The sequence below is a fragment of the Vidua macroura genome, chromosome 4 (assembly GCF_024509145.1).
Source record: "Vidua macroura isolate BioBank_ID:100142 chromosome 4, ASM2450914v1, whole genome shotgun sequence".
NCBI lineage: Eukaryota > Metazoa > Chordata > Aves > Passeriformes > Viduidae > Vidua > Vidua macroura.
The window spans coordinates 24006630-24034342 of record NC_071574.1 but is presented as its reverse complement, the minus strand read 5'-3'; the positions used below and the strand labels follow the sequence as shown (position 1 = coordinate 24034342).

General features: G+C 40.8%; 1 protein-coding gene across 3 annotated transcripts; it reads right to left on the bottom strand.

Moving 5' to 3' along the window:
• Window positions 1-28: 28 nt before the first annotated feature.
• Window positions 29-27478, bottom strand: METAP1 (methionyl aminopeptidase 1). 3 transcript variants are annotated; one of them, XM_053976439.1, is made up of 12 exons: window positions 26712-27474; window positions 16743-16794; window positions 14601-14713; window positions 13178-13238; window positions 11879-11970; window positions 11070-11153; window positions 9416-9554; window positions 6754-6885; window positions 4210-4353; window positions 1998-2063; window positions 1652-1829; window positions 29-248 (listed from the first exon to the last, which is right to left on the bottom strand). In XM_053976439.1, exons 1-11 carry the CDS (start codon window positions 26829-26831, stop codon window positions 1669-1671), a joined length of 1164 nt encoding a protein of 387 aa, XP_053832414.1. In that variant the 5' UTR covers window positions 26832-27474; the 3' UTR covers window positions 29-248; window positions 1652-1668. The 3 variants fall into 3 exon arrangements, with proteins under 3 accessions (XP_053832414.1, XP_053832413.1, XP_053832415.1); XM_053976438.1 differs by having other exon boundaries at window positions 29-1829; window positions 26712-27473; XM_053976440.1 differs by lacking the exons at window positions 29-248; window positions 1652-1829; window positions 1998-2063 and adding an exon at window positions 3247-3761 and having other exon boundaries at window positions 26712-27478.
• Window positions 27479-27713: the final 235 nt, after the last annotated feature.

The window sequence follows — 27713 nt, the reverse complement described above, 5'->3', positions numbered from 1 at the left end:
ATACGCACACACACATGCTCTCTGTGCATCGTTTCAGGTCACTTTACTGCATAATTAAAACAAGAATAAATGAAAACATTGCAGTGATACAGCAACAGAGGTCTGAGGCACTCAGGGCAGAGAAGATGTTTTCTGGCAAATTTGGAAGTAGACGAGTCCAGTTCTGTGAAGCACTAACCCCTTTCCCCCACCTAAATTCTGCAGTGCCAAAGCGAGCCAAGGGTATGCAGCACTTCATGTTCTTGGATCTGTGGCAACAAATTCACCAGACATTTTGTAAGAGGTGTATTTTATGCCCATGATTGTATGATTTAATGTCTATGTTGGATTAAGTATTTCTTGTGTTACAGTGGTGTAAGATGAAGTCTACAATGGGGTCTGAAAATTTTTTCATTACAATTCAGAAGAAAAAATAAATTCCCTCAGCAGAGACACCAAAGATGGAAGGCAAATGGGCATGGAAAAAGAAAGGGTAGAGAAAAGAGAGGCTTAATCAATCCACACTCCTTAACATAACTGTTTCCAGCTCACCATGACCCATTAACAAACTATAAAGGGGTATATATACCAACACTGCCCACTCTATACCCGTCTGAGGAAGAAAAGATCAGTTTTCATGGCTGCCCCCCTAAGACTTTCCAAAGCCTGAAACTCACTCAACCGAGAGGGAAGAAAACGACCCGTTTAAAAATTACCAAAAGAAAATGAATAAAGTGTTGAACATGTTTCATTTTCACACACTCAGACTTGTTTTGAGATACTTCACTGTAAGTCTTGCAAATCCAATCCCCCACAGCTACTGTGGATGTACTTTTTAAAAATGCCCCACAGTTAACAGACATAGGGATCCCATGAATCATGGGATCTTTTTGGTTCTTGTTTCATTCCTTTACCTAGGCAAGTCTGATACATCAGCTTCACCAGGTTTTTGGTGCAGGAGGCTGCCTGCAAGTACTGCTTTGCCAAAAAGCAGCTTATTCCAGGGAGCTGCATATAAGACAGACTTTGTTAACTTCCCATCCTATCAAATCTCCAGCAAGAGAAACAAGTCCTGCCATTAACATAGTGTGCCACCCACAGTGGCAGTCACCACCAGCAGCGAGATGGGGGCAGAATTAAAGGTAGCCCGTTCTTGTACGTGCATGTCTTCCTCCCTTCTGCCCCCTTCTCAACTGATAAACAAACAAGGCCCAAAATAGTATCTGCAGAAGTAAGAGCAAGTCTTTGGAATAAGAAATGCTTAAAATCTCAGGTGCCACTCACAAACCAAGAGTGACAGGACACGCTGAAATGGTCAAAAAAACCTGGATCCGAAAATATCAAGTCCCAGTGGGAAAGCTTACCCACACTTTTCTAGCTAATATCATGGCAGCAACAGAAGCAATTGTGGGTCTAATTGGAAGAAAGGTGCTAAAGAGATAATTGAAGAAAAAAGGAAAGTACAGCACAAGTGTTGTAGGTAGGAGGAAAGTAGGAAATACTTTAAATTCTTCTCTGCTTTTGCAGACATTGGGTCAGGTTCTTCAAGATATTCCTCTTATCTACAATCACCAAGAACAAAGTAAATGGTGAAATCTTTCTATTCTGTACTCTTAAAAAAATGCATAGTACAGGGGCAAAAAATATATATATATTTCTCGTTCTGATGCACCTGCTCAGTGTGGACTATCACTGGGTCATGAAGTGGGGGCGAATGCTGTCCAGGCGGCGGGTCAGGATCTCGCAGCCTGTGTCTGTGACCAGCAGTGTGTGTTCAAACTGTGCCGAGCGCTTCCCGTCCCTCGTCACCGCAGTCCAACCATCGGGCCAGGTCTCATCCTGCCAGCCACCTGAAAACAGAACGCATCACTTCTTGCCAGTTTTTAAATAACAGGTATTAGTCCCCCAAAGAGAAATGAAAACTCTATCAGCTCTACAGGATAGAACCAGCATCCTGTTCCATCACTACTTAGGAGCAAAGGAGAGTAATCATTTTACTCTACTGCTAAACTGCTCACCTTCACAGATCATTGGTTCAATTGTAAATACATGACCTGGCTTCATGACTCCAACGGCCTTGTTTTCTGCAATAAAATAAACACTCAAGTTAGAAAAAAGAATACCATCTTAGTAAATGAACCAATCCTTGTCTTAACAGAATGCAACAGAAACACAGTAAAGTCAGAAAAGTCCTTCTGAGATGATCTGTTCACTTCTCCATTTTTATGTATACATAAAGATTTCCCTTAGCTCTTTCCTTCTCCCCATTCACCAACACTCTAATACTTACTCAAACAGCTTAAAATCAATTGCTGTCTTTCTCTCCAACAACTGGAATTTCAACTCTAGTTCTATAAAAACACTGAAAAAACATAATACAGTAATTTCTGCACACTTCTATAATGGAAAACCATAATTAAAAAACAACAGAAGTAAGAAGCACTTAAGATATTCAGAGAAGGCTTGGAATCTCCTTGTTTGCACTGAGCCATTAGCTCCAATAAATGGTCAAAATGTGACAGTGGTTAAGTAATCCCATGATTCCATTTATGAAAGACACACTGCCCCCTCATTACCCTGGATAATGGGGTCATAGCAGTGTCAGAGTGATAATGCTGTGTTCATTAGCTAACATAAAATAGCAGAGCATTTTGAGGCATCCAGGACAACAACACAGGAACATTTTGTTGTTAAATGCACCAAAAATGCTTATCTGGAGGCACATGAACTGATGGACAGCAAAACTCCAGGAGTGCAGTTTGACCGGAGAAAGGCTTCAGCCCATTTCCTCTGTCCTGTTTCACCTGGAAGGACAGCGCAGCTCAGATATAACTGAGCCTGAGAGCTGGAACAAACTCCGGAACTGCACAGGAACCATTAGCTCCAAGCTACTTTGCTGCTGTAGACAATTTGCATTCATTTTACATCCCCCATCTAACCTTTAATTGTGTTAATTTATTACACTGTCTAAATCACCTAGAGGCTTTAAAAATCTCAGACATCAAGCTGCCACAACAGCAACAGAACATTTTTCTTAGAAAATTATCTTTTTGCCCTTCAAACTGCTTTCATAGTAGGCTAGAAATAAGCAGCAGCATTCTTTTTTCTCCAAGAGGTTTTAAGTCCCTCAGATCTTTCCAATTTGCTTTTGCTGTGACTCTGTATTTAAAAATACCAGAACCGCCCCCCCCCCCAGCATCTTTCTTTCTGGGAACAGACATACTTGCCCAATGAGAAAAAAAAAAGTTCAAAGTTCCAAATAACCAGGAAAGACAGAAATTTCCTTTGTCTTGGATTGGATTTTAATTGGTATAAAAAGCTCTCCAACTCCAAATAATCCGTATTTTCTTCATTTTACACAACAAAAAGTACATACCAGGAATTGATACCCTTTTATCCTGCAATTAACAGGTTTTCTCTGTTGTCAGAAAAAATAACTTGGGGAAATGATGACATGGAAAGTCAGGAATCGCTAGACTATATTCTATAACCATAACATGTGTTAAAGCTCATTAGGAGATGGGAAGATGGAGACACCTGTGAGGTCTGAGGAAATAAGTGTCCTATTATCAGGGCAGCTTTACAGCTGAAGTGAGTGTGAACTGTTGATCACTGCTTCATGATGCTTACTCTGCCCTTAGTTGTCTACTTGCACTTCACCTTCCATCCTTTGCCTCTGTGGATATTGTTTCTTAGTCTTGCTGGAAAAATTGTTACGGTGCCAAGGACATTTCCGAAGACTACCACTACTGAGGCAATGTTCATTCCTCCTCTGCCACACACTAGGATGAAGTTTTCAGAAGTACCAAATCACAACATTCAAATGAAGGAAAGTGAAAGAAACAGGATCCATATTCAGGCACAACACCCATCTATACTATTCAAAGAGCTTTTTATTTGCATCTTTAATGGCAGTAAGCTTTTGTGTAGAACTTCTAAGGAGAGAAACATTTGGCAGTTCACATCAGATAAGAATGTCTAAGGGAATTCAGCTGGGAATTCTGGCAAAAACTTTTTGAGCACTTACCCAGTACGGATGAGAGCTAAGACTAATCATTAGTGCAGGCAGATAATGCAAGCACAGGTTCATAAAGTATGCTATGGTTCAGAGTTAAAAAACAAAAGTTATTTCTCAAGTGCCAAAATGCCAGCTTGATGGCTCAAGTAAATTGGGTGCATTCACTGCAAATCACTTGTCTACAGGATAGCCCAAAGGGAATGAATACTCACTGGCATAATGGGGCACGTTAGGAGCCGTATGGAAAAGTTTATGGATTCCATGCCCACAGTAGCTCCGAACCACTGAAAATCCATTTGCTTGAGCATGTTTCTGAATTATGTTCCCCAGTTCTCTGTACCGAACACCGGGTTTTACTGCAAAATTAAAGAGATACAGAAGGGAATTTAGAGAGCTTTCCTTCAACACAACTAACCATCAAACACCATCTCTGCAGCACTCATGGCTTGTGTGTCCACCTGTTCCAATATGCAACTTCCTGTGATCACTTAATCCACTGACTATGTATGTGAGTGCAGTAACTTGAGAGAGGGAAGAAACTCTCTCATGTTAAAAAAAAAAAACAAGAGAGACATAAGAAAATGCCTTTTTCACAAGAATACTACTTTCTTCCTTTCATGGATGCAACTGCTCACATTAAAAGGATGTCAAAGTTTGAAATTAAAAATAAAGGACTTTCAAAGTACTTGGTGAGCTTTCACACCCTGAGATGCAGTGTTTTTTGCAATGAATGTAGGAACTGTATTTTAATATACACTTATCCCTCTATTATGTGAAAAATGCACACAAAGGACTGATAGTTAGAAAAATAAATACAAGGAAAATGGGTTTCTCTACTCTTAGACAAGATTCTCAGTGACAATGCTATAGTAAATAAGAATGTTCATATTCAGGTTTAACTTTTTTGACAATCCCTTTAGGAAGCCTTACAAGTTAAGAGAGTTTTAAACATGTGAAAATGGTGTGCGAAATTCACTTTGAGCACTTGGACAAGGGAGTAATAACACCATAAAAGCAACAATGTTTCATCATTCAGCTAATGAAGATTCATCCCAAAAACAACCCTGAGCCCCTTAAAACAAAATACCAAGCTTTTCCATGACTATTCCCAACTCCCTGAATATATGCAGTTCCTTCAGGAACCGGATGTGTGGTTGTGTGGAGCCATCTTAAGCAGAGTTCACATAAAGCTTAGTTCAATTCTCTGCTAATGTAAGCTACTACAACAGAAACCTCAAAGCTGAATTTACAGAAAATAACAAGAAACTTGTATTACTGAATGTACATGCTTCTCCAAAAATTAAAAAAGGACATGGTGGGTAAGAAATTAATCTCTTGTGTTTGTGCTAAATAGCTGTGAAGTATGGGCCTGACAGCAGGTGCAACTCATTTGAATGGAGCAAGGAGCCCTCTGCTTCTCTTCTCCTCTCCCAGCTACAGCTCTGCTGGTCCAACAACACAACATTAAAAGGATTTAAAGAGGGGAGAGGTGACCCCCTTTTAACAGCTGAGACACTAGCTGCCAGAATTCCTACTCACATGCAATGTCTAAAACCCTTTAAAACACATCACAGCATCTAAAATATTGGTAAAAAAGACTTACAGTGAGAATTTTAATCTCATTGTAACGAACACAGGGAAATTTCTGTCACAGTTTCTACATCAAAGCCAGGATACAAAGGATAAGAGACAACGCATGTAACACTTGCTATAAAAAAAAGTACAGGACCAAGTATACACACTGTTCTGGTTTAGCTCTGAAAAACAAAGTGGTCATTTCAGAACAGCAATCCCACATAAACAGGAAATCTCTATTCTTCACAGCTCAACCTGGCAGTATTTTCTTGATCACACAATAGATACACAAGACATAAATCCTATGGATTTTTGTCTTTTCAACTGGACTAGCTATCTCCAAATTATTAACCTGAACAGTGTTCATTTTAATTTCTTTTATTTACATTTACTTTTCATTAAATGCAAGTTTAAAGCCTTACTATATATAGCACCCTAAACTTCAATCTTTAGAGGCCAAGAAGTGATTAAATTATAATGGGGATTTTAAGAAGCTGCAGGGTATAAAAGATACAGATGGTACAATTATTTCCAGGGACTTAAGAAATTCTTCTTTTGTTTTCTCAAGTTAAACATGCAGCTACCTTTCTATCTCATTCTATATCTTGATGCAGCTGCCCTGACTGTTAACTAAGCAAGATAATTAAAAGTTCTGTAGGTACTGGAAGATATGGATCTGTCTTCTCTGGCACACTCCCACAGAAAATCAAGAGCTCATAACTGGCTTTATGAAATAACCATCAGGTTTGGCAGGGCTAAAGAGATATGTTTAGGTGGTCACACAGTGTTTTTACCTTACCAGTTCACTGTGCAACACCATACAAATTATAAAAGTAGGGTTTTCCAAAACATAATTTGCTTGTTACAGTCTCTGAGTTACTCAGATCAAGGATGTCTTAGTCATCAATGACCAAAAAAAGGCTGTTTCCCTGTCAGTATCATCAGCAGATGAGCCCAGCATCACATACATTTCCCTCATCAGCCCACATTTAAAAAGCAGTTGCAGCCACCACTCACAGAACTGTGCCATTTGAAGCATCACTGCATTACACAACACCCATCATCAGCTGGTGACAACACACCAGTGCTTCTGTGTGCTGCACCAGAAGTCACTCTGAGCAGTGGCAACATGAGCAAGCACGTTTGAGAACCAAAGCCTTCATGCTGCAGGCATGTCTTACCTGCATCGATGGCTTGCATTAGGCACTCATAGGTTGTCTGGACAAGCCTCCTGGCACCCTCGTCCACCTCTCCCACATAAAAGGTCTCGTTCAGATCTCCGTGGTAGCCATTGCGATAGACGGTGATGTCCACTGCAAACAACAGCAGACACGGGGAATTAGCGCTCCGCTCCTCACTTCCTGCCTCTTATTGGTGAAAGAGCAGACACGTAAAAATGGGGGATTCCAATTGTGAAGTGATTACTTCACAAGAATTCCCTAAGAAAACTCTTCCAGCAGAATCAGTTCTTTCATGCTTATCCTGTAGATTCTATATAATAAGTTAGTGTTGCACTGGTGAACAGTTTGATTTTATGAAATAAAAGGAGGAGGGGGAGGAAAAAAATCCCCCAACAACATAACACAGACACAGCAAGCTAGCATTGGTTTTTTAGGTAAATACAAAAATGAGAAAGAGAAGCTCTTTGCTCCATGGTGATTTACCTGGTTATAGCACTTTCTCAGAATTAATTCTAGCACTTATGAGGGAAATTAAATTTTAAAAGGTATGTAATCATAGTTTTGCATATCAAGTTGTCTTGCTATGGCAGAACGGGAACTTTTGTTTCTAAGTCTTTGTCGGTCAGCTGGTACTAGACCACCAAGCCCACTAGAAGAGTTATTGCTCTGCTATTCATGAAGAAACCCACACCCAAATCCTCTCACAGGTAAACAGTCATGAAGGGAACTGTAGTGAATGATAATACTTTAGGAATCTCATACATAAGCTGCTGAGAGAGACCAATACGATCTTGATAGGAAGATGTCGGAAAACACACTTTGGTGTCAACAACTAGACATCACTTGCTAGTACCTTCTGGATGACATGTTCCTGTGATTCAAAACACCTGTTTTGGACTTTGGCATGCCTTCCAGGCTAAAACATTTTAAATAAAATAAAAGATGGATGCTTCCTTTTAGTTGTTCATTGGGTACATTCCCTCCAAGGTACCTTTTCTATCCCTCCTTGTAAACTGTTTTCGTCTTCCTGTTCAAGAGGCTTTTGAGCCAATACTTTACAGAAAAGAAGCCCAGTTCTTTCTCATCACATGAAAGCAGAAGCCTCCAAACTTGATCAAGTGCAGGAATGTGGACAAAGGTGTAACTAAAGCCTCTTACAGGTGATCTCTAGGGCTGAGGTACAGCCTTGGCACGCAAATAGCAGAGAGCACCATGTAGATGAAGCCAACCATGCTGATTAGAAGGCTGGAGTATCTCTTCAATTAGAAAAAGTTGAGATAATTCAGATTGTTCAGCCTGGAAAAGAAAATGCTTTGGCGTGACTTAAAACCAAGAAGAAAGATGGAGGGGAACTTTTACAAGAGCATGTAGGATCAGGGTAAGGAGAAATGGATTCAAACTGAAATAGAGTAGGTTTAGATTAGGTACTAAACTAAAATTCTTTACAGTGAGAGTAGTGAGGCACTGGAACAGGTTGCCCAGAGAAATTGTGGATGCCCCATCCCTGGAAATGTTCAAGGCCAAGCTGGATGGGGCTTTAAGCAACCTGGTTTATGCTGAAAGTGACCCTGCCGACAGCACAAGGGTTGAAGGCAAATGATCTTTAAGGTCCCTTTCAACCCAAACCATGACTCTCTGAGCTGGGCTTCTTAGGTTGGACTCCAGCAATGCCAGAATAGCTGGTAATAATAAAGAGCTGTGCAAAGGCATAATCTTTGAAATTAAAGTAAGATAAAGGAACTTTGGCATAGATTGTTACATGTACCCTACAAGTTCAGTGCTTTCAACCGACCACACCTTACCTAGACAGGGGCAGCAATCATGAGACTTGTTCTGAAAAGGCTGGTGCCCACAGCACTGAGGTGTAGACTTAGTAGCTATTATTACAAGCCAATATGTATTAAATATCTGATAATCTAAAAAGATTACAACCTGCTTCTAGAGGTAGGTCAAACCTTAGCATACTCTGTGTATTTATTTACAGGTAAGAGAAAAGCAAACCAATGCAATAAACAAAGGTGTAAATGTTTGTACAAAAAAAGTGTCATTAATTTTTATTGCCGAACTAAGAAGAAATGAAAGTTAAAACAAGATATGGTCAAATAATTTATAAAAGTATCTCTCACCACCCAAGAAAGCCTAAGCACCTTGAGTACCAAGAACAAAAAGCAGCTGGTATTGTTAGGCTGTGAGATGCTCAAAAAAAGGTAACATGCACCTATACAATGCCTCCACGTTAGGACCATTGACAATCATCATAATCATCATGAGCATAGCAAAATTTTAAGAATTTAGAGCCATCTAATCAAGAATTCATGTGGAACTAATCCAGTTGAATAATTCAATATACATTTTATTCACTATATATACACAGTCTGGAACAACTGGAATCTAGTTCACAAGTGGAATACTCAAGCACTATACTAATGCACAGATGAGGGCAGAAGAATTATAAAGCTCTTAAAGTGGACTGAACTTTTGAAATTATTTTATTAAATAAATACATTCATTAAGGTATGTAAAGAGCAGAGGTAAATGAGAACAAAGGCCTGTCTGAAGAAGCTATTCCAATGATGTTGCCTGCTTCTGAAGCCTCACCTTACTGCATGGTTTAAGTGCACACAAGGTAAAAATGCTGAAGGTTAATTTTCACAGCACTTACCATTAACAATATCTCCCTCCTGCAATGGCCTCCTATCAGGAATTCCATGACAGATCACTTCATTCACTGACGTACAACATGACTTGGGAAAATTATAATAATTCAAAGGGGAAGGATAACAATTCCTTGCAATACAAGCCTAAACAAAGAAAATACAATTTACACTAGTAAGTTTTGTACAAAGAAAAAACACTGTAAAAAACACATGTGCAACAGCTTTACAGTAAGAATGATGGGCTGAAAAGCAATGATCCCAGAAAATGAGATTATTCGAGCATTTCTTGGCAATGTCTTCATTATAACTTCCATTTTTTACCAGGAAGAAATTAGAGCTACTTTAATTTCGTTTCTAATTTTCATGTTTGACTGCAAATGCTGAGATATTCAGGTTTGAAACAATGCATGGTAATATTTACTCTGTTTTAAAAAGTCATTTTCAATTACCACTTTTAAGCGCCCAGTCCAAGATTTTTGCAAGACACACAGGCTAAGCGAAATAATATTTAGCACTATTTCCCCCCCAGCTTTAAAACCTTAAGCTGCTTCCCTTGCACTGTAATAACCTTTCTGTATTTTTGCAAAACTGACACATTTAATATATATTTACACATACATACACACACTTTGTGACATACTGAGCAAAGTACTGAAAAAAAATATTGTGTTACTTTTTTTTTAATTAAAAAAACCAATAAAATAATACTGCTTTTAAAACTGCAAAATACAAATTAGGGATATCAGTCAGTATCAACAACCTGCCAAAGTTTCCATAAACTGTTGAGGAGGGGTAACTCCATGTTAACTACTAGTTGTTCATATTAGATATTCTGCCTAAGCAAGTAATTTGATGTTTAATGTAGTAGTTTGATGTTTAAGAATTTTGAACTGTTTAATGCAGTTCAACGGAAGTCTCCAGCCTAATGAAAGCAGACAATCTTGGCTCAACAGCTGCAGATGCAGATGAAAAGAAAGCTCTCTAACAAACTTAACTATACCAAAACTGTTTCCTTTCCCACAATGCACAGAAGTAGTCTCAACTACCAGATTACACGATTCATAGAGAAGACAGCAAAGCAAAAAATGAAACAGTTTAAGTATCTATGGATAGTTAAGGCAGGAAGCATTCTTGAGCATGTTTTTTAAACACTTCACTGGACTGCAGCTTTATTTTGTCAGACTGTATCAAACATCTTGTTTCAGATCTCTCTGAGGCACCTCAGTTCTGATTCCCAATCATAAATAATTTAACTTTCTCCTCTACATGTCTTAGCCAACCAGAGTACAAGAAGTCCATGGCCTACATATGTTGTTCTTTATATAATGGTATCTGTGGAGCAAAAAGGGTTTAGAAGAAAGAAAACACAATGTTAACTGAGAAAGCAGGTGAAGAAACTTAGAAGAAATCTGAAGCCAGAAATATGGAAGCAACTGACACAGAGGAGGCCCAGGAGTTCCTAAATCACTTTGAACCTACCGTTGCACTGTAGCACATTTCTGCCATCTGCACCACCCACCAGCTTCAAACAGGGAAACAGTTTGAAATAAAGAAATGGAATTTATGCAACAAAGAAAACCACACAATAATCATTTAAAAATAAAGAGACAGAAAAAAAAAACATTTGTAAACACCAGCAGAATAATAAACTAATCTTACTAAATGGACAGCATGATCAATTTCTTCAGTGGTTACTCCTGGTTTCACCATCATGGCAGCAACATCCAATACTTCTCTAGCAAGCTGCAAATGAAACAATTTAAAATTTAAAACAGATTTTAAATTGATCTATTGGCTTAATTTAGTTGATTTAAAATAGGCCAGGACTACTGTCTGCAAGATTTGTAACCCACTTTTGACAGCTACACTGAGATCACTGGAAAGCTGTGTGGAGTTGGGCTCTAGAAAGACTTTGAGATGCCTGCAGGTCATTTCCTCAGCCACCTCTGTGAGAGCTGAAAATACCCCAGTTAAGGTTTGGACCACATTTTCCTTGAATGCCATAATCTTAAATCAGACTACTTAAATGCATTTTAAAGTTTGACTCTATGCACAAGAAGTGATTACAATTACACAGCTCTTTTTCAAAAATTGTTAAGGATGGGGCTTTGTTCTGCTTTTTAGTTTTTACTTAGTACCAACTCCAGGAGAGGAAAAAGTTCTCATTTATGCACTATAAAACATATTCTTAACAGAAACAACGTGTCAGGCACAGATTGTCTTACTACTAATAAAAAATGCAGGAAACAGAAAAAAGTCATCCTTCTGCTTGCAAAATACTTTACTGGGAATTGGGGTCACAAGAAGGAAAAAAGCCAGAAAATATCAAGCTTTCCAAACTATTTTTCAGTGCTCTAAAGTGGTTTGAAAGTTTGTACTCTCAAATGTGCTGTGACAAAGTGGTAAAATCATTAGAGATCTTTAAAGAATATAAAGGCACCTTGTAAGAAAAATCAAAACCCCCTTACCCTACACACTACTCGCATCCCTTCTATATCCTCAGATGACAGTATTTTTATTTGAGAGGTTCCTTTTAAAGCTTGTTCTGATTCAGACATTCCTGAAAAGAAAAAAGGGAGAGGATTTAAAAAAGAAAGAAAAAAACCCATGTTGTATAGGGTGATGATCACTACACATATCGAATCCAGAAACTGCCTTAGCTTACCAAGGGCAGTAGAAGTACAGACTTTCTCATCACAGCCTAAAGAAAGAAACCCACCAAGCCATAGTGTTATCATCATTATTCAGATTAATATGAATACATAAGCCTTCCAAAATTCCATAGTGCCGCACGTGTTCAGGAAGCCCATTCACTTACTGCGTAAAACCACCGTGTCCAGTTAGTCAAAAGACAAACTTAAATACCAGGTTGACAAGGCAGTTGTTTTATTCACAGAAAAGCACTTTTCAGCTGCTCTTAGAAAATAATTAGCAAAAAGTATGATCTAAAACAGTCATAAAGGGTTACATGAGCTTGGGAATATGTCTGGTTATACTACTGCAAAAATCACCTGACAAAATCATGGAAATTCTTCATAGCTCTTCAAATCTCTGTAATCTCAGCTTTACAGATGAGCAACTCCCTAAAATCCAGTCTTTTGTGTTGTTTTAATATTTACACTCTTTAAAAAATAACTGTGGAATATCTTAAAAGTAAAAAAAAAAAATTGCTAACAGACTTTATAGCAGCCTTTTGGGGAAATGCAAAGCCCCAATACTGGTATAAAAAGGAGAAAATACCAAAACAATCCAATAAGCAAGTAATTTTGAATGCATTCTCTCTCTGTTCAAAAACAGCTGGAATTCATACACCAGTTTTCTTTTTGGGGTTGCATACTGCAAGGTTTTCTTGGTTTTGTTATAAAATAATACATGTTCAACAGATACACTGATGCCACAAAGAATGGTTTAGTAGAATTCATCTGTGACAGTCAACTGATTGCTGTTTGTTATCAATTTAGCAACAGAACTAGGACTTGTATGTTTGATGTTAAAAAACCCCAAAACCAAATTAACTCTTAGTTTCCTGTAGACCTTTGAAAGACAACCCATTACAAACTCTGAACTTCCAAGAAATACTTGCAACCATGATTTTTAAAAAATCAGTAAGTTACTGATTTTTTTCTACTGAGGAGAAGTAGTAAAGTGAGAATAGATAAAAGAGGTTCCTTTCTCCAGCATGTCCTTCATGTTTTAAAGGCTTTTCCAATGAAAAGGAAAATACAGAGCAAACATAACACTCAAAATTGTGATTTGTTTCATGTTACCTAGTGGGTGATCAGCATAATCCGGTCTCTGAATATAGCTTGGCACAGGTCTTGTTGGCGTCTAAATAAATCACAGGCAAAGCTGGTTAGGTTGCAACAACACTTATTATAGTCACAAAAACAGTCACACAGCAAAATTAAATACAGTATGAAATATTTCATGTGAAATATGGCTAAGTCCATTTAGAAAAAGTTGCAAAGAATGTGAACACTCCAAAAGTTCCAAGTTTCAGTCCAAGACATTCTGCTGTTACCCTCTATTGCTACCATATTATACAACTTCTAATAGCCAACTGCACAGCTTTGTAAAAATCAAATTTTTATTGTCAAGTGAATCAAACTGGTTTTACAATGTATTATGCCTTACTGTAGCATTTTTTTCTGCTGCTTTCCAGACTGCAAATGCACTGGTTCTAAATACATCCCTCTTCTCTTTAGCAAGATTGCTACTTCTAATCATCACCTTAGTTAAAATCCCTAATTTCATTAGCATCAGTCTCACAGCAGTCACAAGACAAAAAAAGCCAAAGTTCAGAGGTAACACAACTGAATTACTTAGCCAGTGAAATGTCCCAAACACCTTTTTCTCCAACAACACTAACAAACACACATGGGCTCAGGCTCAGCTAATCTGTTCTCTAGTGAGCCTGTAACATGGAGAAGACTAGAGAGAGGATGCCACTCAGGCAGCTTTTCTAGCACAGGCCAATTAGAAAAGACAAATGTCGAGAAAATACCATTATTGCTGTAAAAAAAAAAACTTCAGCTTACTCCATGTACAAACTTGTACCAATTTAAAAATACAGTTACGTCTGTATGTCCGTGTGTGTGTGTGTAATATATATATATATATATATATACACAATTATATGTCATCATCTTCTAAACCCACCTTTCACAACCAAAGATCTTACTGACCTCTGCTGTTCTTCACCATTCCAGTGCAGGAGACTACTGTAACCTCTGTTCTTTCAGCTGTTCACCAGTTCATTCACCAGGTTATTTTAAACCACTTACATAATATAATATAAAACCATTTATTTAAATTCTAAATTAATTCATCTGAACTTTTTAGAAACAGACTGCTCCATAACAGGTGAGGACAATAAACAGCTGGGAGATACCATCTGAATTAGCGGTAGCTTTTTTGCAGAATAAATGTCACCGTGTACATCCAAAAGGTATGAGCTTAAGCCTGTTACTGATGCTCACAGGCACTCCCTTAATTATCAATATAACAGGAGATAGAACAAGTCAAACTAAAATGAACCACAATAAGGACAGCCATGCATGTCCTTGCCATCGGGTTCAGATCAAGAAGCTCTCCTCTCTCAGCAAAAATGTGTGAGGTCATCAGGTCAGGAGTGGTCCATTAGTTGCTACAGAATGTAGCAGTGCAGGAGTAGTGGCACCTCTTGCTTACCAGTGGATAGTGTGGCCTGAGTTTCCCAGTGTATCGATAACCAGACCAGGGATTTGTGTTAACATCGCCTTCCAGGCTCCAGGAGGAAACTTCACGCTTAGCTTTTTCATCTTCTGAAAAAATAAGAAAAAGGGGGAAAAAAAGTTGCAGCAGCAAAATCTGTCCTACTAAGAATGAGAACTGAGGGGGTCTAGAAAGTGACTTACAAGTACATAAGTCTAGACCTGACTCCTTCTGGCATTTCGGATACTGATATATGCAAGTGTAAGTAGCAGTTATCGTTTTGTATTGTCCATTCCAAATTCACATTCTTCCTACCCTATTCAACACCAAACTGGGCAATGTCAGGACTGAATGCACAAAGGAAGTGTAGTAATTAAGTTGTTCTTCATTTGTAGTTTTATAACGCAGTGCTTGTTTTCATTCCTGGGGAAAAAGCCTGTTTCTACAGAGGCACTCAGTATCCCTTCAATTAACACCCTTGCACTGCAGGGGAACATTCCTTTCTTGTGATCTCCCTTAGCACCCAGTGACTGAAATGACCTGAGGTGGGAAGGAGACCATCCAAAGGTGGAAAGGAGGCCATCCTACTGTCAGGCTCAACACATGGAGGCTGCTACCCCTCCAGAGCTGATGGAGAGAGTGCAGGTCCTGCCACTTCTGCAGTTCAGGACAAGCAGTGCTCACACCTTAGGAGATGGTCCCAAACTGCTGGAGCTTCTCAGCTCTCTGAACCTTGTGAAATTCACATCTGACGTGGTCCAATGATTCACAAGTAATACATTCCTATGAGGGCAAATTGAAGGTGTTTACATAAAGGATTGAAACAAGCAGATCCCGAGCAATAGCAAAAGGAAAAGTACTTACTCAGAAAGAGAAGGCAAGGGTTAAGAAAGAGCACGGTAACATTAATCTTTAACTCACAGCTGGATAATTTGTTTGTTTTCTCTTTTTTTATCTCAGAAGGATGAAGAGGTAGCAAAAGGTCTGCCATTGCAAGCCTTAATGGCAGTTCCTCAGAGCCTCTGTGGCTGGCATCTGAGACATCTGCTCAAATGACATTCAGTTCAGATGAAACTGAGAAATAACAATTTAAAAGTCCAAAGCTGTTCATATTCACCCAAATTAATAGGATGCAGAAGCCAAGTGTGAACTATTAGATCCCTACACTGGGAAGGCAGAAGGAAGGAAACATTTGTAATTATCTGTACTACTGCAACCTATTTGCCATTCAACATTTATCATGGAAAAAGAAGCTTTATTGGGTTTTAGGAAAGGAGGTAAATTATTTGTGGATGTGAGTTTCTGCCATATCACTTTTTAATCCCATCTCCCCTTTCAGCAAGGCGTAATGAAGATAGGCAGGGTGGTGGCACGGAAGAGTCAAGGGGGGCAGAACTGAGGTCTGCCCTCTCTTTGGTTTTAAACTATGGGTTATTTTCACTACTCATATAAGGTAGAATCTACCAGTCTCCTAGTATTTCTGTGCTAGAGCTACCAGCTGTCACTCTTACTACCTTGAACTGAACTCAGCAAAATCCTAGCTATGATACATCCTCTACTAGTGGCTGCACCATGTGCACAAGCATTCTCCCTTTTTTCCCAAAAATGTACAGAACAGCTGCACTCTGACTCATTTGTGTTCCAGCAAGTATCTAATCACAAAGACTTTGCAAGAACCTTTCCCACTGTACTGCCTTTGACTGCATTAGACATCAAAATGCTATGAAGGAACACTGCCTTACAACAGTGATTTATTACTCTCCTTGCTCTTTATTTCAGCATCCCTCTTTCTGTGTTCATATACCTGGCAATGTAGCTCAAGCAATAATTCATGTAAAGAGAAAAGTGAACAGAAACAAACACTGCTGTGAACCTCTGCATCTGACATTTTACACAGAGCTTTAGATTGTTGAGAACTGGACAAAATTTCAGATATGCATCACCCAGTGCCAGGTATCTTGGAAAAAAACGCAATACCATTCCTGGGCAGAGAAGCACAGAGCAGTTGAGGTTGGAAGGGACATCTGGAGACCATCTGGTCCAATCTCCAGCTCAAGCAAGGCTACCTAGAGCTTACTGCACAGGACAAAACCAATTCAAAGAAATATGAAAATGCATTTTAAAAAGTAATGTACTTACTTGCTTTCTTGTGTAGTAACTTGTGAGTGGCCCAGCTTCCCTTAAAGCATTCCTAGAATTGCAAACAAAAATGTATAAATACATGTTTTAAGCAGTATTTGCATGGACAGACATGCCAAGCTGACAAAATAGAGAAGCAAATGTATTTTAAAAGAAAACTGGAAGACTGTTTTTATTAACCCTTGCAGCAATATGCAGTAAATGCTGGTGGTGACTGCTAGTCTTAGCAATAGAAAATATCACATTCAAAAGTTTATGAATCAGAATAGGCAGAAAAAGCACAGCCAAAGAGACAACACCCATGGCAGTGAAACACACTGACATAATCCTATGTATTATTGACTCCTTATCATTTCAGTGAGTAACTAAACAGCATGGTGGCTGCAGGTTGGCTGAAGCAGAGTCTATCTCTGTACCTGATCTTACAGCGCTGCAGTGAGCAGCAAGGTCCTCCCTTGACTCCAACAAGCCATCTCCTCCCGCTAATTGCATCCCTTCTGCCTCCCGCTCCAGGACAGGAAAGCAACAGAGGCCAATTAGCACAACCACAGGGGAGCTAATGAAGTAGACTAAAGGGTGGAAATGAGGGCTACTGAGTGAAAATAGGAAATTGAAAAAAAATATTGAGAAAGTTGAAATGGAAATCAAAAAAAGAGTAATTGTGGAGGAGTTTGGTCTTTTCTCTTCTTCCCAAGTTCATGCAAGGAACAAAGAATCAGCAAAGGGGCAGATGGAAATGACTAGCAGCTGGAGAATAAAGAGGGACTAAGAAGAAGAAAAGACATGAAAAAAAAGAGATTTAAGTAGAAAAACCGCAGAAGGCAGCATTAAAGGTGATCCTTTAAGGTGCTAATTAGCAAATTACTTGGGTTTGTAGCAGAAATTCTAAATCAATGCCTATGTGCACTCAAAACATCCATTAAGAAATTGCTAATTCCAATCATTGACAATTACAGCTGAATTTCTGAAGAAAGAGGCAGGAAGCAAACTGGTTTTCTTTTTAAGGAGAAACAATACCAATGCTGAATCATCACTGTAAAACTACCATCCAGAGCCAACAACTGATTCAACCTAAAGTATACAACACTCAACCAGTCCAAGACAACACATCTGCAAACTGAGCCCAGCTTGTAACATTCTACCCTTGCTTCAGGGTTGCTCTTGAGCGCTCTGAGCAGTCTGCTCCTGTTGAGCCACCTTCTTCCTCCTCCCTCATTAGTCTTGCAACCAGTAAGTACCAAAGTGCACCCACAAACACACAGTACAGTGAGTGCACAAGCACACCTACGATCAAAGAGACCCTGCTGTGTGTGTGCTGTTCCCCTCATGACCAGAACCAGCAGCTCGTTGTGTTGTGCCACCTCACACACCAGGAGTGACTGCACTGTCAGGAAATCAACACTTCCAATGACCAGAGAGAACGTCACTTCCAACAGCAGCCCAAGGTTTTACTGTCACATTTATATAACCCACTGCACACACACACACACAGACCTTTGCACTGCACTGTTCTCTGCTGGGGAGCTGGGAGAAAAGGAAGAGGTTTTAACTGAGGCCTGCTTTAGGGAAAAGAAAGTAATAAAAAAAATCTAAAAATGCTATTTCAAGGACACTGGAAGAACCAGTAAGTTTTTAATCCCCTTTCAAACACGAGGTCTTTGTTCTGAAGCATAGAAGAAGGACTAAGCAGCTAAGGACTTAGAGCAGCTACCAAGTCTGCAAACCTAGAATCCACTTTTTTGAATATAAATGAGTATTTGGGGAAGGAATACATACATCAGCTGTGGCAATTACTGATTGTAGTTCATTCTCTGCTTTCCCATGAATCTTTGGGGGATGTTCTCCAATGCCCTTGCTTTGTCCTACACCAACAGCCTTTCCTCTCTGCTGGCCCATAACCAGAAAAACCTCGGCAAACACAGCACCAGGGACAGTAGCATAACTTGAGAGGCTCCATTTTATTTTTTATTTCCTGCAGCTGTGGACAACCTAAGATGATTCTGAATAAGGCTGCCATATGCCTAAGTTTTCCCAAACATGTTTCCCAGATTTTACTTGCCCTCTATCTCCAGAGGAGCAGTAGCTCTGCCAGAACTCCTGGGGCACAGCTCCAAAGCTGCTGTAGCCTGACACAACCCAGACACCTGCACCATGCGCACATCCATCAACTGCAACAGGCACACGCAGTACGTCCAAAGTGTTTTTGTGAGCAGGGGCTGTTGCAAGTGCACTGTTCAATCCATCAGTCTCTCTGCCATGGTCTGACACTTCTGGAAGACACTTAGAGGACATGCTGCACATCCACCTACAGCCCATCTATTTTGTGTAGGATCAGTCATACACTTTCTGTGAGCACTGGACTTATCGGGTACATACAAATTATTTATATTCAACAACCTGCTGCACAAGCACCACACTGCACATGACTGCAGAGCTCTGCCTTGGCAGTTCCACATAAAAATATGGCAGCTGTCACCTCACAGAGTGAAGAATCATAGCTCTGGCAACAAAGCACTCCCAAAGCACCACTGCACACTGCAAACACCCTCACTTTCTATACTGCAGACTTTCTGACAATCTATGGAAGAAACCTCCTCTTTCTTTCCATCTGGACCACTTTTTGGAGTCTTTTCTGGAGAAATTATGCTTTTCACTGAGCCTTCTCCTGACACATCCACTTCAATCTGGCTATTACCATTCCTGTCTCTTAACAATTCTTCTGTGTTCCTATGCCCTACCCAGGTCAGGATAGAAAATTTTCCATGACTAAATAAACAAAATCCAGGGAAAAATATCCAAGGTGACTTTTAATATTATAATGAAGAAAATAAATATTTTCTTTTTCCAGATACAGTGAAAAAAGAAACATGTAACACTGCATGGGTATATTTTAAAACATTAAATACCTTCAGGGGGAAAGTACACAGGAACAGTATGAATTTGGCTTCAAGTTCCTTGGAAGACTTCCTGGGTTTCACTTCAAGCACTACATTATCCAATTAGCATGTCTGATATTAATATCCCCACCCTTCTCACCTAAAGCATTTTACTTTTTTATTGCATGTGACTTTTACACATCAATCAAGATAGACATGGAAACACTGAAGAGGACTGTACAAGGAGAGAGGTCAAATGTATGACAAAAAAAAAAGCAGAGGGGTAATGCTTGACTTGTTTAGGGCAATCCTGGGTACAACTATTCTAAGAAAAATATAAATGTGTATTCTAGACAGAGGCTGCCACCATATTGAAACCTTTAACAACATTTTTGGCTTCAGGACATTCTTAAGCCAATCCCACAGGTTTTGTGTTTAGAGACAAGTTCAACCCAGTGTTCATCAGAATATATCAAAAGGTAACCAAAGGCACAACCAGCATTACCATTTGAAAAGATTCCCTTTGGATCTCCTTGTGGAAGCTGTCTTATTTCTGAAAATTATTTTTACCTTAAGGACTCGCCCAATATCAAGAGAATCATGCGGCATAGCAGCATTTGTTTTATAATATGGTGCATTTTCACTGTGAACACACTGATCACTACCAAATACCTCAAGGATTTTTTTATAATCAACCATTGAAAGAACAAAACCCTTTAAAATAGTTATTGAAGTAATTAGGGGAAAAAACTCTGCTATGTTTATCGTCATTTTTACAATAATAACAGAAAGCTTCTTATTTGTTCAGTTCACATATGCATACAATCTGATTAAGAGGTGGAAAAGTACAATTGCAAATTCCACAGGAAAAAAGGATGCTCAATCAAGATTAGGATATTACTACACTACAAACCTCTGTATAGCACAGATATAAACAAATTAGATTTAAATAAGCTACGCAGACACATGGATGCCCCATCCCCGGATGTGTTCACAGCCAGGATGGATGGGCTCTGAACAACCTGGTCTAGTGGAAGGTGTCCCTGCCCGTGGCAGGGGGTTGGAACTAGATGGTCTTTAAGGTCCCTTCCAAGCCAGGCCACTCTATGATAGCCAAGCCCAGGAAACTATGCAGGCACCACAGCACAGAATTCAAGATATGCTGATAGTCTGTGTTTCTGAACTGCCTTTGCATGAGAAAGGCTCATTTCAAGTTAGCTCTGGCAACCCCTCTGTCAGCACTCCAACTTGTGCCCAGCTTCCACAGAATTACCCCCTCCATCCTCTGTGGTCATCACTTAGAGCCACTGTGATGAATTTCAAAAAATATCTACTTCACAGAAAAAAAAAAAAAAAAAAAAAAAGATAGTCAGAATCAAGACTGTGAGGACAGACTGTCTCTTTGCATGTCATTAAATCCTGAACTGCAATGGACAAACTGCAAGTGCCAAGCAGCACACTGTAGTTAAAAATATCTTTTAAGCAATCTTTATAACAGAATTTCCAAATGTCCTTTAGAATGTAAAACTGTCTGGGGCTTAACCTGAGACCATGTAATTTTGCAAAATGAGAATTCATTTTTAACCAAATACCTTAAAGGTATGCAAAGCAGAAGACCAAAAAAAACCTCTGAAGTACAGCACTTAGCTTAATACCAGGCTATCAGTGATACATATATATATATTAAATACAGTACAGATTAACTCACATTTTATCCATAAGTACAGGATTGTTGAGGTGTTAATACATTTGATGTTAAATGAAACCGTTGACTCTTTTCAGCATGCTGAAATCCTTCTAGGGCAGTACGAGCCCACAGAGACAGCCTCCAGTCTGAAAAACTCTGTACAAAATCCCCAAAATAGCCTAAGCAGCATACATGAATAGTCAGTTTTTCAGAAGTCTCGAGTATGTGTTTTCAGAAGATGTGTCTTCAACTCCAAGGGAAGTACTTACATGCAGAACCTTGGTGTCAGCAGGGTTGATTGACTTTCTCCTTCATCTAAGACTTCATCTTACCCTGAGACTGCTGGGTTCCTCATGACCAAGCCCTTCAAGGAAGGGACAGCTCTTCAGATTTACAGAAATATACAACTGATTTTTGAGAGTAGTGAAGGCATGATGGACCAGAGGAATTCCAACTGGACTATGGAATATCCTGTCAGTACATGGAACACCAGCTCAGCAAGTCTGCCTACAGGAGTTTGAAGTTCTACTTTCAGAAAGTCATGAGGGTTCAGCTTTCATATTTCACCAACAATCAGACACAGGTATTCCTGGTGATTTATAGGCAATTGAGAATGTCAGCTTCCTGATGAAGGAAATCTGATTTTATAGAAGATGATACCAGCTGAGTGCCTTTTATGTGCTGCAGTTGAATCCAAGCAGCTGGTTTCAGCCTATTTCAGGCACAAAGAACAGTGAACCAAGGACAAAACACTGCACTGATGTCCTATGGTCTGATGTGAGAGAGGACAAAAAATAGTTTCCTCTAGGTCTAGTGCTCCCTGCTCCCCATCCTGAGCACATTGACAGTGAAAGGACACAGCAAGCAGGAGACGGGACAACAATCTTCTCTTCAGGTCCGCAATTTTTCACCAATTACTGTCACCTTGAAAATCCAAAGCTGTCAAGGGCCCAGGGCCAAGTGTCAGTGCAAATGTGCCTTCCAGAAAGCAGTAAATTTATATAAACTCAAAGCAGTAAATTGTGTATAAACTCGCTGAAAGAACAAAACAGCATTTCTTTCCTGTCACCGGAATTGAACAAGTCATACCCCACCTCAGATATTAAGAGGTATCACAAGACATTGGGAGGCACCCACCAGTGCAAGAGAGACACTGCCCCTGACTGTACAGTTCAGAGAAACTGCTGCCCCTTCAAACAAATAAAACACACTTGGCAGAGTCACCAGATAACCCTGTCCTCACTTCTGACTCCATAACCAGACCACTTCATACACCTGGGGCTGACAGCACAAGGGCACACAAAACAGGAAGGGGCAACACTTCTTCTTGTGTAAGTTATGACTACTATTAGGATACAACCCCTGGCCACCACTCACAGAGAAACAAAAATGGCAAAGGCCACTGACTTCAGAGTAAGAGAATGTTTCCAGAAAGTGTCTACAATTAGGTATTTCTGAATTTGGCTGGAGAAATGGCCCTGTACCAGTGTCTAGTCTACACCACAGTAAACCTATTCTGTTTTGTCCAAGACATTTATATAAGTAGTCTGAAAGAGGGAGTTTTTCAGGAAAGCAACACAAAATCACTAATAAGTGATCCATTCACAATTAGAAGCTCATATAAAAATGGTAACTGGAGATCTCAAGAACAGTCACTATTCTCCACTTCTTTATGCTTCAGCCACTTGTAGAAGACATAAAAGAAATGCAAATTGTCTTCTTAAACACAAACTCTTCATGTATATTATGCACAATGTACACACAAGTGATTGTATCTGTAAAGCAGATTTCACAACAACAAATTCATCTTAGCAAGAGAAACTCTACACCTCAGATGTGATGCTGGACATGTGTGTGATTTCCACATTCAGAAGATAGACTGAATTACTGTATCTTACCATAAGATGATAAACACACACAACACTGCAGTAAGTCTCTAAAAAAAAGAACACAAGACAGTGAAAAAAGACAGCTGGTAGTGAGAGTACTTGATTTACTAGCCTAAAATATTACTAAGGGTTAACAGCAGACAGAATCCCTCAACAGAACAGATCCTCTTGTTACACCTTGAAGTGAAAGGGAAAAAACAAGCCAGGGTTCAACACACCACCTCAAGAGCTTCTCTGCTGCTAAACCACATTTTTACCTTGTTTCCCTGACTAGTTCAAAACCTCCCTGCTAGGCCAGAACCCGGCCACATGGCCCCCTTTCCACCCATGACTCACAAGCACAACTATTATTTAGCAGCTGTACCCAGTTTCCAAGGTGCCCAGTAGCCAAAGAGGAAACAGTGTTGGCTCAAAGAAATCTCAGAGAATGTCAAATTACTCCAGCCTAAGCATTTCCAGGGCATGTTGTTGAGGCATACATTTTGATGCAGAGAGGGAGAAAAAAATAAGTGACCAGAATAACACCATTTCTCCAGGAAAGGAGAAACACAAATGATAAATCCACCAGGGAAATAATTGTCTTGATGCAATCTACTTGGAAAGTTCACTTCAATTCTCTACGTGCAGTCATGAAAAATAATTTTTAACCAATCTCCACACTACACTGGGATTCTTAGCCCTATACTTCCTATACCTCCTATACCTTTCAGTCCTATATCAATTTTTTCTTAGCAAATGATATGTTAGTAACTTATAATCCAAACATATGGCTTCACATGGTTACTATCCTACAGCAGTTCACAATTTTTTGTTGTTTAATCTTAGCACTAGAGAAAAGAAATTCCTACAAATTTGGTTTTAGCTCTGATTGGAGTTTTGGCTGTCTGAAAAAGCCATTGTAGACTTCCAAGCAGATTAATTACCTGGTGTCCATGCCCATACAGATGCTTTTACCTGTCAGGGAGATGTCAGACAGCTTGTGGCTCCCAATCCACCCTCAGCCCAAAGGAAGCACCCACACACCTGGCTAACACCAGTGCATTCCATAAGGACAGGCTGACTTTATGACTGGGCTAAACTGGGCCACAGTGGCAGCACACTCCTGAGGTGTTTCATGACCCTGCAGTGCTAAACCAGCAAAAAACCCCAGAACAATTAATGCAACTGCTTTTCTTCCATTTAAAAGAAAACTCTGAAGACCTCAGAAGTGGCTCACCAAGGAATCAGGGACAGCCTAAGGGAAAGGGTAGAAGCGTGCATCCCTAGAGGGAGGAAATAGCACCAAGCCAGCTACAACTCAGCCTGTGCTGTGAGATGGAGTAACATCCTAGGTCCACTCACTAGCTTATCTAGGAGGCATTTATGCATGTAAGACCAGAATGGAAAGAAAACCATCAAAGAGAGAACTCCAGAAAAGTTTCACCAATGCTAACCAGTCCACTGCTGTCAGCTGAAACTTGCTGGAAGTTCAGAGAAAATAACAGCCCTTCACCTGCCATGTGCTTATTTGAAGAGGCAGCCAGGTTGTCAGCAGCACCTCACCTACCCTCCTGACTGTGCTTGCCAGACACCGGGGCAGGACTGCAGTGAGTCTCCTCCATGGCACACACCAGGTGATGAGGAGAGCTGGAGCCTCGGGACAGTTCCATCCATGCTGGGCCCCACCCAGGATACTGGGGGTGGGGCTAAGGGTCCTTGCTACAGGATGAACACGGGAACTCTTCTCTCTGTGCATGACATTTCTTGCACGTCTTTGTAACAGGCTGTCACTAATGTCCTTCTCTGTAACAGCTCGCCCCAAAACCTCCAAAGCACCTTCAGTGCGCTTACCCACATTCCTGATTGGCACAGCAAGGCACAACATGCCCCAAGTCACTCAGAAATTAGATGACTGGGATTCCCAGTTCACTATTCATTTTCTAGGCAGGACAGTTTTACAAGCATGTAGTCAGTTATCCAGCATCCTACTTTAACAAGCCAGGAAGTATTTACAGCAATTCCCTTTCTTCCTAACAATAGCAGCAGATATTTCCAAATAATTAAACTCAATATATAGAAAACAAGACTCTCTGCATCCCATATGGAATTAGCTGAGTTAGAGATGGGAAGGAGAGGAGTGAAGATGTAACTGGAACTCTTCACATCGGCCTGTTTGTTCTCTTAACAAATGGTTTTGTCATCACCAACCAATATCTGTATATACCAATGATGCATTTATGATTTCGTATCAGGCATGTCAAAACACACAGTAAAACTCAGAGCAAATCCTAGAAGTTAACCACAAGCACCACGTAGGAACTAGAGATACAGAATTGTCAAACCAATTCTGATTTGCAGTTGCTCTAATTTGGCATAGACTCCCAGCACAGGGCACAGAGACTTCAGGGGAAAGTACCAGAAACTGTGCAGTGGGTGTTTCACAAGCACGTGGGAAATTCTCCCCTAGTCCTATGCAAACCATAACTATCAGCCTACAACCTGACTCAGAAAAAATTTCTTCCCAATTAATAAATTAATCAAGCTGATGTGACTGAATTATTTTCTTATGTTTATCCACAAAAGCTCAATGACTTTACTCTGAATTACAATTTTGACAAGGAAAGCCAGTGTTAATCTCTGAACTAAACACACACGTCCTCACTGATTTTGACAGAATTACACAAACAAAAAGTTCAAAGGATTAGGTTATGTATTTCAGTGCACATTTTGCAAGTTAATAAAAAAACCAAACAAGACCAAAACAAAAAACGCATTCAACACTCATCAGACTGCTCCTTCTATTGAAGGACCACACTCTGTTACCACTGTGGCCCACAGAACACGTTCAATTCTCACATTTATATGTGGGAGCTGACTGCCCTATGACATGTGGCCTAACCTGAACCTTCCTGTTTGGCACCCTCAGAGCAGAACATCAAAGGACATCGTGAGGAAAAAAAAAAGTTAGGAATGCATAGGGAATAATTTAAAAAAAAGGAAGAGTATCAAATAATTTTCACAGAAACTCATAACTTAAAGAAAATCTGTTTTCAGAGCAACAAGTCTCCCGGTGTCTATCAAAGCTCCAGAGCTGACGCCGGCAGGGAAACGCACCCGCTGGAATTTGATGAGCACGTCCTCACTTTGTCTCACTAAGCCTTTATTTTTAAGGGGAGCACAGGGACCACCCACACCTTCAGGCAGAGGAACATCCGTGCACCCTCTCACGAGCGCTCCGGCTGCGCTTTAGTGCCGCTGAGGTCCCGCACCGCCCGCGGCCACGAGGAGAAACGGGGCTCCCGCCCCGCCGGGGGCCGCCAGCCCGGCTCCCCCGGCTCCAGCAACCGAGGGGAACTTCGTGCGGGGTCCCTGGCCGGGCGCTGCTGCCCCAGGCTGGCCGGGAGCGGGCGGGCAGAGGGGCAGAGCCGGGCACGCCGGGCCGGGCCCGGGCGGCCGGGAGCCGGCGCGGGGAGCTGGATCCTGCGCCCGCCGCACGCCCGGAGCGCCGAGCGAGGGGCTGGGCCGCGGGGAACCTCACCTGGGAGCAGAAGTAGGAGCCCTGGATGCCCAGCTTGAGGCAGGTGGGGCACTGCAGCTTGGCCTCGCTGCTGCAGCCGGCGGTCTCGCAGACTCTGCGGGTCTCCACCGCCGCCGCCATGCTGCCGGGCGGCCACGGGGGAGGAGCCGCCGCCCGGAGCTGCCGCCGGCTGGGGCGGGCGGGGAGAGCAGGACGGAGGGAGGGGGAGAGGGAGGAGGCTCCGGGGACTCAAAGCCACATGCGAACCGGCCTGGAACGCTCCCAGCGACGGGTCATCCACGGCTTCCCTGGGCGACGTGTGCCAGCGCCTCGCCACCCTCACAGTAAAGGGGGTGTTTAGCCTATTTAGCCCAGAGAACAGAGGACTGAGAGGGGATCTCATAAATGTCTCAAAGGTGGGTGTCAGGAGAATGGTGCCAGACTCTTCGGTGGTGCCCAGTGACGGGATGAGGAGTTAACTGCCATAAACTAAAGCACAAGAAATTTCACCACAACATGAGGAAGAAGTTCTTTACAATGAGGGTAACAGGCTGCCCAGGGAGGTCATGGACTCTCCCTCTCTGGAGACATTCCAGACCCACATTGACGCACTCCTGTGTCACCTGCTCTGGGTGACCCTGCCTGGATGATCTCCAGAGGTCCCCTCCAATCCTAATGGAGTTAGGACTTCCCGCAGTTTTCATCTGCGAGGCTGTACAAGAAATTTTCCAGGCATATCTTCTTTATTATGGAGTGTGGGCTGTGGTATGTAGGTCTGTCTGTGTGGTTTATAACAATTCTTTTGCTCTATTTTTAGCCCAGGTAAAACCATCACAAATTCAATATTCAGTAAGGCAGTAACTAAAATTAGAAAAATAGGCTGCAGAGTCAAGGTGGCATTGTCACATGAAAGATGCTGATTGTCTTCCTGGAAAGAGAAAAACTAGAAACCAACGATCTCTCATAAAAATAAGTGTGATTAATGCACATATTATATTTTTTCCATTTGCATGGGTTAGAGAG

Bases quoted from the DNA above. Each gene is read 5' to 3' on its own strand.
- METAP1 (XM_053976439.1), bottom strand. From the start codon at position 26,831: ATGGCGGCGGCGGTGGAGACCCGCAGAGTCTGCGAGACCGCCGGCTGC. The intron at 11,971-13,177 runs GTAACATGAAAC...TTTTCTTTTCAG, and splicing joins TTATGCTGATCACCCACTAG to GAATGTCTGAATCAGAACAA. The intron at 11,154-11,878 runs GTAAGGGGGTTT...TTTCATTTGCAG, and splicing joins GGATGCGAGTAGTGTGTAGG to CTTGCTAGAGAAGTATTGGA.